A 9,326-nucleotide genomic window follows, 5' to 3' on the forward strand; every position below is an offset into this window, starting at 1 on the left:
AGAGAGAGAGAGAGAGAGAGAGAGAGAGAGAGAGAGAGAGAGAGAGAGTACAACTTAGCTTCAAACTTATGATTTGCACAAGAAGGCACCTAGGGCTTGCGGATTCAAGTGACAAGATTTGGTTATAGCATCACTAGCACATTGTCTTAGGGTAATGGGAGCCCTCTCACTATCCACCCTTTTACAATGGTAGCCAACAAACAATAGCCAATGAATCACAAGGACAAGCAACAAAACAATAACCTTCAATGAAACAAGTCACCTTATGAAGCTGAATGAGTTTGCCAAGCCAAATTGGAGGAGAACCGTGTGCCTCTGGAGATGAAATTGCACCCAAAACTACCAATTCATTGATGTTGGGGTAGATACAACAATGGTAGAAAGATATCTTCTACTCGCACTCACTCAACTAGCTCAAGCTTTTCTATGCACCAAAGTGATGGTGTATAGAAAGCTTTCTCTCTTCTTACAACCAAGATAGAACTGGCATGTGCTACGCTCAATCTAGTGTGCAATGGTGTAGAGATGCCTTTTACAATGGTGTAGAAATGCCTTTTACAAGGAGAGATGGGTTCTATTTAGTGTGCAATGGTGTAGAGATGCCTTTTACAAGGAGAGATGGGTTCTATTTATAGATTTTTGGAAGCTTTGATTAGGATTAGTTCTAATCAATTTTATTGACAAAACAAGAGATAAGGAAATATTTTGATTTTTTTAAATGGGAGTGGGTCTTCCTTATCCCTTAAGCCACATGGATGTGGGCTCAAGGGGGAGAATTATTGAGAGTGAGATGAGTAACTTGGAGGTGCCTACTCTAGTAGATAGTAGAGGGTGCAATTTACAAGAAGGGTTAGTTGTTAGTGATCACTAGAAAATGTTAGTGGCATATTTACAAAAGTGATATTGGCTTGATTGTCGAGGAACCAAGGGTGAATGAGGTGGATGAGCTCTTGAGATTGATGAAACCTCTAAGAATTATGGACTCACCCTTATGAAAATGACTGCCAGTTCTTCTTCTTCTTCTTCTTCTTCTGCTTCTTGCACCGCCTTCACGGTTGATCTCCACGATGAAGATGAGGATTATTGATGAAAAACCTCTGATTTGCAGAGGTTATGCAAGGATAAAGTGCGAAAAATTCATGCCTTTTAGAGGGGTTAACATGAAATTATAATTTGGGGGTAGTAGAGAGCGGTATGAGAGCATATGTGTATGTAGAAGGCTATGGTGGTAAGCGGGGAAGGAGAGATGATGAGGAAGGTGAGAGGGCATGGAAATCTGTACATTTGAAAGGATGATGGAGAGGGATGAGTGTGTATGTGGGTGGGAGTTTGAAAATGTGAGAGAAGAGTGAGAGGATCCTTGTGTGCATAGAGTGGGCAGACTGGGTCGCCGCAAACAATTCACCAAAATTCGTGCTTTTCTCCAAAAATGTTGAAGTATTTATGTAAAATAATTCAGTTCACGAGCCTCATTTTGTATGTTGACAACTTTTGCTGATTCGGATGATAGAAGGGTGCCAAAATTCGCCCAAAAAGCTGTGTATTGTGGGACTGCAAAGGTGCTTATGTGGGACCCTTTTTGGTTGAATTCTCTTTATACATCCAAAGGTGAGCCCCCCATGAGCCATGCCATGACCTAAGGAATCCAAGTGGCCCTTGCCACATGCATGGATGATGAATTTTGAAGAATAAAAAACAATTGTACATGATAGACCTAGTGCTTTGATTTTTCCTAGCCCTTGTCTTTATGAGCACATGGTGTATGGAAAAAAATATGTGCAGGACCCATGAAGGAATATCATGCTAGGAGTATTTTATTTTGTTTTTGGGTGAAAGAGGAAAATGTGCAAGCGAGAAAATATCTAGTGAAAGTTAGTGACAATGTAGAAACAAATTTTGACTTCCACGAGGGTGCGGGATGAAATGCATGGGTTTATTTTGTAAAAATAAGTATTATGGGGTATGTACACACTAACATAGAAATATTTCATGCCGTGAAAGGATGCAAAGAGATTTAGAAAAAATGTGCACATTTAGGAATATATATTTACATAAATACAATTTTTTTGAAAAAAACCCTTTTTACTTAGGTCCTTTATTTGATAGAAAATATTTATAGGTAAAGAGGACCGTAATATTATAAATTTATTTATTTTGTCTCCTAGCCCAATGACTCGCTCAATGATTTGATAAAACAAATGTGATAAAAATCATAAATGCACGCACACTATTTACAATGAAAAAGCGAGCCTATTCATTGTGATAGGGTGTTTCTTTGGGTGAAGTGGCTTCTTAAAACATTTTAAGAGAGCCGAAAAAACGGCTATCATTTAGCCCTCCCCTAGATGATGGTACATTCATGTACCATCAAAAGGCATACCTTCCAATGAGAGTGTTTTTCGATCCTTCGTTATATTTGGTGCCTTAATCGAATCTTCATCTTGTGATACCAAGCTCAAAGACTTACATGGTATTGTAGCTGTTTGTTGCTCTTGTAGATCCTCTGGTAGAACTCGACTCAAGTAAAGCTTTAATCGATACCCATTCACCTTCTTGGGGTGCTCCTTGCCATCCAAATCCATCAGTTGATAGTAGCGTGAACAATAGGCCTTCTTTACAATGTAGGGACCCTGCCATCTAGTATTGAACTTCACATCAAAGCGATTGTCAAGGAGATTATCGTACCTTAGCACCAAATCTCCTTCCTTGATCCCTTTGTCTTTCACCTTTTTGTCGAGCTTGTCCTTTATTTGTGTAGCCTTTCTTTTATAGCACTCATAAGCCGCCTCCCGTTTCCATTCTAGTTCTGCGAGGGTGAGAAGTCGATCTTCCCATGCTGCTTCTTTGCCTTGTGCCACCTTTCCATGAAGTCGCATCGTTGGGATGTTGAGCTCGATGGGTTGCAAAGCTTCTTGACCATAGACTAGGTGGAAGGGTGTGAACTCTGTCGCTTCCTTGTAGGTAGTTCAATAGGACCACAATGCTCCATCCAAGAAGTCATCCCATAGCTTTGTCTTGTTCTTTACCATCTTTCGGATGATTTCTGCAATGATGCCATTAGCCTTCTCTACCAAAACATTTGATTGAGGATTGTAGGGTGTGCTATGCTGATGTAGAATGTGAAGCTCATCACAAACTTCTGTGAGTAAGCCCTTCCTAAATCCTGGACCATTATCAGAAACAATCTCCAAAGGTGTGCCAAATCTGCAACAAATGTGAGTGTACACAAACTTACTAACTGTCCTCTCATTTATTCTTGCCACACTTTGAGATTCTACCCACCTAGTCATGTAGTCTATGGCCACCAAGATATACAATTTTCCATTTTTACTCCTAGGCAATGGACCCATAGCATCAATGCCCCATTTTTCAAACGGACCATTTGCAAGGACTAGCTGATGTGGACCATGTAACAGACGCTTTTTTCCATTAATCTGACAATTGTGGAAGCTTTTATACCAATGTTGAACATCAAAGTGCAAGCTTGGCCAAACATACTCGGCAAGCAAAATATTTTTCGCAGGGAGTTCTTGTGCAAAATGACCACAACACGTTTCCTCATGCAAACCTTCAAGAATGGCTGGAATCTCCTTGGTTGTCAGTATTTTCCTGCAAACTTGATCTTTTCCTCTTTGGTAGAGGGCACCTTCCAAAAACAAATACGAACTCGCCTTCTTAATGAGATTCCTCTTTTGAGCCTTTGTGAAGCCTTCTGGAAACTCGCCCTCTAAAATGTAGCTCACAATAGGAGCCAATGAATCCATCCCATGGTACCTTGGTTGTTTAATCACTGTTACTGCCATGCTAACCTGCACTTTATCTTCAACACATGCAATTGCTTTTTGGGCAAGCAAATCAACATCTTCATTTTGTTTCCTAAGAATATGATACAATTGTACTTCTTCAAATTGATTGAAGAGTTTACGGATGGCATGAACCTTTTGCCTTAACCTTTCATTCTTACAAGCCCAAATACCTAGAATTCGCTTCACAATGAGAAGTGCATCCCCTTTTACCATGAGACATTGTATACCTTGGCCAATGCACATCTTCAAACCATGGAGTAGTGTGTTGTATTCTGCTTCATTGTTGCTAGTTGAACCTGGTAGATTGACCTTCTCTTTCATGACCACCTCTCCACTTGGGTTGAGCAATACTAGACCTCCCTCTGCTTTCCCTGTGGCTTGTCGAAAAGCTCCATCAAAGAACAAGGTAAAAGTATTAGGAATAATTTTAGGTGGTGGAAATGGTAGGGTCTTTACTTCAGGCACCTTTATTTCCTTCTCATGTACCTTATAAGTGAGAATCCCTGCCAATTGTGCACGCACACTATCTTCTACCTTGAAAGAGTATTGAAACTCTTGAAAATCCATAATCCACTTTGAGATGACACCCAAGGGAACAAATTTTCTGCAGTGAGAATTACAAAAGGTTTTGGTAGCAAGTAGGATCTAGACTTTCTCACTGCAAACATGATAGAAAGCACCATGAGTTCTGCCTTCGTGTAGCCTCTCTCTAAAGCACTCATGACCCTACTAGCAAAGTAGATGGGTCGCATCCTGGTACTGTGGGGATCTTGTTGTAATAAAATTTCACCACTCGTTTCCTTCCCAACACTAGAGCTAACAAAGAATGTGTACTCCCAACAAGGAGGCATGAGTGTTGGTAGCTCTAACAGAATGACTTTAATATTACAAAAATACTCTTCAAGATCATCAGACCATGCAAATTCTAATTGTTGTGTCAACTTTTGCAAAGGGTGAAGTAACTCCGAAGCTAAGTGAATGAAGTGTGACATATACTTCACCTTTTGAATGAATGAGATGACCTCCTTAAGACTCTTTGGTGATGGTAGCTCAATGAGAGCTTTTGCCTTTGTTGGATCCACCTCAATACCTTTATAGGAAACCTTGTGACCAAGCAAGATCACTTCATCCTCACCTATGTGGCACTTGTCGGGGTTGAGTTGACTTCCCATGTCGTAAAGTTTTTTTAAACCTTCTTCTACCTTTTGTAGATGCAATGATTTTGAGCTATAAATGCAGAAATCATCAATGAACACCCTGATTGACTTTCCAAAGAATGCTTGAAACACCATGTTCATGAAACATTGGAAAGTTGCAGGAGCATTTGTCAGGCCAAATAGCATAACTCTAAAAGCATAACAACCCCAAGGAGTGATGAAGGTTGTTTTCAATTGGTCCTCCAAATCCCTATTTGAAAGTAGCATGAGTAGCCATCACACACAATGTACTTCTCATGACTAGCTACCTCATTTAGTATCTCATCCTGAAATAGGAGGAGAAAGTGATCTCTTTTTGTTGCCTCATTGAGTGGAAGATAATTAACTGGATATAAATCTCAAGTGAAAAGACCCTAAATAAGAATCATTTGTGCATTAAATGAACAGTACACTCAATAACAAGAAGCATAGCCTCTAGAGCATGGCTAATTCAATATCGCATCAAGAAATATACTTATTATATAGGGTGTCTTTCAAAAAATAAAGGGCTAAGAGCTTGGACTTCGTTTGGATAATGACTCTCTCATTTATTTCTAGTGAAAGTGACCTTTGAATAATTTTGATGTGAGAAAATTGGGATAGGGAGTCACAAATCCTTTGGTATTATAGAGGTTAAAGAGGACATTATGTGTAGCTTCAGTAAAATGTCTACCATCCCAACTAACATATGTTGATGGACTTGAGCATGCTTCCAAACTCGTGAGGTTGGTTGAGTGGAGCGTATCAAAGCATGGATCCGTTGTGTTAATGAACCCTGAAAGGACAAGATTTTCTAAATTTTAAATTCAAACCTTTATATAAATATCTATGACTTTGAAAATGAAAAAACCACATGCAATGTATAACAATTGGATTGTTAATAGGAATTGAAGGAAAATTAGATAAACCATACCATAGTGAGATGGATGCTTTATAATTTCAGCATAAGCTTTCAATTGGTCAAAGTAGATGAGATGGACATCCTCATTATACTTGGTAGTAAGATTGTAAACGAGTTCTTTCAAGAGCTTGTCATGAATAGCATTAAGGCTTTGAAGCTCTTCCACACACCCATACTCGTCTGTTGCTGCATTTATGCACAACAATTTTGTGTAAACCGGAGTACAACCAATGGGATAACCTCCTTCGACCACCAAGTATTTGGCACCACTAGCAATCAATAGCTACATTGTCCCAAAAGAAATAAATTTTAAAGCAACTTTAGGAATACGTTGGAACTCGTGACGTGCAAAAGCTTTTTAGGAATTGACATGCCATGTAGTGAGGCAAAAAACTAACCATTGACAATTATTAAAATAAAAATTTTAATTAGTTTAGTGAAAAAAGGGTACTAACCTCTAATGCATTTTGTATAATCTTGATTACATTCGGGACAAACTTTGTGACGATATCGTCTAATGAAAAGCCATTCTGTAAAGCATAGGTATAGTCATTCCCTCCTATTGGTCCAAAGTAGATAAGGGCCTTGGAGAAGGCATCTACAAAACACATTTCAACAAATGACAAACTAATCACATACGCCTGCATTAATATCCAAAGTTAGTAGGGGTTATGGCACAAGATTTTGGGTTTAATGGATTTGTTACATACACACACACACACACACACACACACACACACACACACACACATTGTATGTATGTGTGTGTCCGTGTGCACGTGTGGGTGTTATGTATGGTTGTATGTGTGTGTATGCAGTGTGTGTATTATATGTATGTCTGTGTATATATGTACATATTCTATGTATGTGTACGCATATAGATTTATTTGTACATATTTATGTGTGTACATGCATGTATCTGTGCATGCGCGCACACACACGCGCACACATCATAGCCACATTGAACATGTAACGAGGAATGAGGGAGCGGAAAAAAGTAGGGAGCAACGAGCAAGAACAAGAGTAAGAAAAGAGCCAAGGGATACTCAAGTTTACTATAAATAAGAGTATCATCTATTCTATTTGAAGCGTTGTACAAAAATATATATATAATATCAGAACTTCAAACATTTTCAAAAACGGTTTTCCTAATATGGAAATGTAGACCACAAGAGAACTTGATATAAAACAAAAGTTGGTGGGAGAGTTGTATTTTTGCGGAGGTGAGAGAGGTTTGAAAGCCTAGAATTGCCTCACTAGAGCTACTTCGTGAAAAAATAACAAAACCGTGCACCATTTTTTGTTGCCAAAAGAAACGGCACTCCCGAACGCAAGGAATATGTTCCTTGTGGTTCCCTTCCTTTGTGGGAACGTAGACAAGGAATGTTTCTTGAAAAAGGGAATGCGAAGAGCAAGCTCCCCATTTCGGTAGGGTCGTTCCTTCGTTCCATGCATACCCTATGTGTGTACATAAGTGGAGAGAGAGAGAGAGAGAGAGAGAGTATTTTGCACCTTTGTCTTTGGAAATGGGAAGCGTTGAGAACCACTGGACTTGCTTGTCAAGTGAATAGGGAATGAAAACAGAGATGTTGTAGGTGGCATTAAGATAATCCACATTCTGAGTTGTGGCTCCTCCAACAGCGAAGTTGACAAGTGATTTCCCTTTGCTATTTACTTGAGTGTTGTTCAATCCAAGGTAGGGCAATAGAAAATCAAGTCCTGCTTGTTTGGCTGCAATTTGATGGAAGTTATAGTTAGAAGTTAGAAGTTATAGAAGATTACAAAAGTTTGATGCAACTTGAGTGTAGTTAGAAGTTATAGAGATTACAAAAGTTATAGAACGTCCTAATCATTATGTGGATAATCAAGTGTTGCAAATATCACAAGGCAATCTTGAGAGTTTAATCAAGTGGTGAACTAGAATGAACTTGGATTAGGGGTGGCTTGATTTGCTAGTCAAGATTATGTCGAGATCCACGTCCGCTTTCAGCCACCCCGTGCCATTTAAAGAGAGGAAAAGAGAGAAAACGAAAAGCTTTTAACGGTGCAAGATTACAACCAAGAGATCTCATAGAACTCAAGACTTGTTGGTAACCAATCTATCATGGTTGGTGAATCCTTTTCTTATTTTACTCATACAATTCCACACAATGTGTGTGTGTGTGTGTGTGTGAGAGAGAGAGAGATAGATAGATAGATAGATTCCATTATCGTCCTAGAAGGTCAGATATGACCTATGGGACCAAGAAAACGTGTGTGTGTGAGAGAGAGAGAGAGAGAGAGAGAGAGAGAGAGAGAGAGAGAACCTTGTACATGGACTTCAAAGATCTATAAAACGAGTTTTGAACTCAAGACCTGTTCATGAGAGAGATTACCTAGGAAGTCCACTACTAGTCTTCCATCGGAGGCTCTACCAGTTGGGTAGTGGAAGAAGGTTTGGCCGTAGGGCAGATGGGCCGTAGGGGAATCCACGCCAATGCTGAGTTGGTAGTTGCCAGTGTCGGTGAGGGAGTCTCCCCACGCATACATGCCCTCCAACGAAGGCCCCCTTCCAGCTGCTGCAGCTGCTTGATGAGCAGGGGCCGACGACAATATCAAGTAGAGAGCCAAGCTAACAGTAACTACGCTGAATAATCTTGGGGCCATCATCGATCGACGTCAGGAATGGGCAATTAGTTTGTGATGAAACAATGGCGATTGCGAGGTCGTTGGTGCAGACGCTGATTTGGAAAATGTTTTATAGGTGACACTTGCAAAAGAAAGGTCTGCAATGTCGCTCTGCCAGGAGGAAAGCATACATGCAGTGCCGTCTCGAGTTCTCTCCCGCCGCCTGAGTCTCTTTCACTTTGCCAACTGGAGTGCTCTCTCTCTCTCTCTCTCTCTCTCTCTCTCTCATGAAAGGGCTGTGTCCAACGGGAAGGAGGAGAAGTCTGTCTCAAATTGGTGGGAAAGAGAAGGGAAAGTTGACGAGGTCGAGGATGAGGCCAGGAAAGTAAACAAGAATCATATGGTGGGTAGAAGTTGAAGTTTGACCTTTCAACTTTGAAATGTTCGACACCACGAAGGTTGAAAAAGATATAGAGGAGGAATCTTAAAAGATTCTTTGTAAGTGATGCCCATGTTGAAAAAGAAATAGAGAAGGAATCTTGAAAGATTATCTCTTTTCCTCCCCCTCCCCCTCGCCTCCCCCCTCTCTCTCTCTCTCCCCCCGCCCCGTTGCCTGAGATTGTTGACTCCTCTCTCATACATACATACACACAGTTCATAGTTTATATAGTTAAGCAACGACAAGCTCTGCATGGAGGCAACGCATCTCTCTCTCTCTCTCTCATGCACGCTTCTGGAATCACCATGAAGATGGTGGTGGCAGGAGCTCTCTCTCTCTCTCTCGAGAGGCATGGCATTTTTCTTTTCTCTAGAGGC

At 40.3% G+C, this 9,326-nt stretch overlaps 1 protein-coding gene across 5 annotated transcripts; it reads right to left on the reverse strand.

The window, feature by feature from the left end:
• Positions 1 to 327: 327 nt before the first annotated feature.
• LOC147434674 (acetylajmalan esterase 2-like) lies at positions 328 to 8,923 on the reverse strand. 5 transcript variants are annotated; one of them, XM_086491127.1, is made up of 7 exons: positions 8,279 to 8,923; positions 7,416 to 7,634; positions 6,359 to 6,501; positions 5,916 to 6,186; positions 5,571 to 5,777; positions 4,293 to 4,336; positions 3,062 to 4,195 (listed from the first exon to the last, which is right to left on the reverse strand). In XM_086491127.1, the coding sequence occupies exons 1-7, from the start codon at positions 8,550 to 8,552 to the stop codon at positions 4,157 to 4,159; spliced, it is 1,197 nt and encodes a 398-aa protein (XP_086347253.1). In that variant the 5' UTR covers positions 8,553 to 8,923; the 3' UTR covers positions 3,062 to 4,156. The 5 variants fall into 5 exon arrangements, with proteins under 5 accessions (XP_086347250.1, XP_086347248.1, XP_086347253.1 ...); XM_086491126.1 differs by having other exon boundaries at positions 4,293 to 4,410; positions 5,676 to 5,777; positions 8,279 to 8,918; XM_086491124.1 differs by lacking the exon at positions 4,293 to 4,336 and having other exon boundaries at positions 328 to 3,204; positions 5,676 to 5,777.
• Positions 8,924 to 9,326: the final 403 nt, after the last annotated feature.

The sequence above is a fragment of the Adiantum capillus-veneris genome, chromosome 19, assembly GCF_014529385.1.
Source record: "Adiantum capillus-veneris isolate H3 chromosome 19, ASM1452938v2, whole genome shotgun sequence".
Classification (NCBI taxonomy): Eukaryota; Viridiplantae; Streptophyta; class Polypodiopsida; order Polypodiales; family Pteridaceae; genus Adiantum; species Adiantum capillus-veneris.

Bases quoted from the DNA above. Each gene is read 5' to 3' on its own strand.
- LOC147434674 (XM_086491122.1), bottom strand. From the start codon at position 4,373: ATGGATTTTCAAGAGTTTCAATACTCTTTCAAGGTAGAAGATAGTGTG.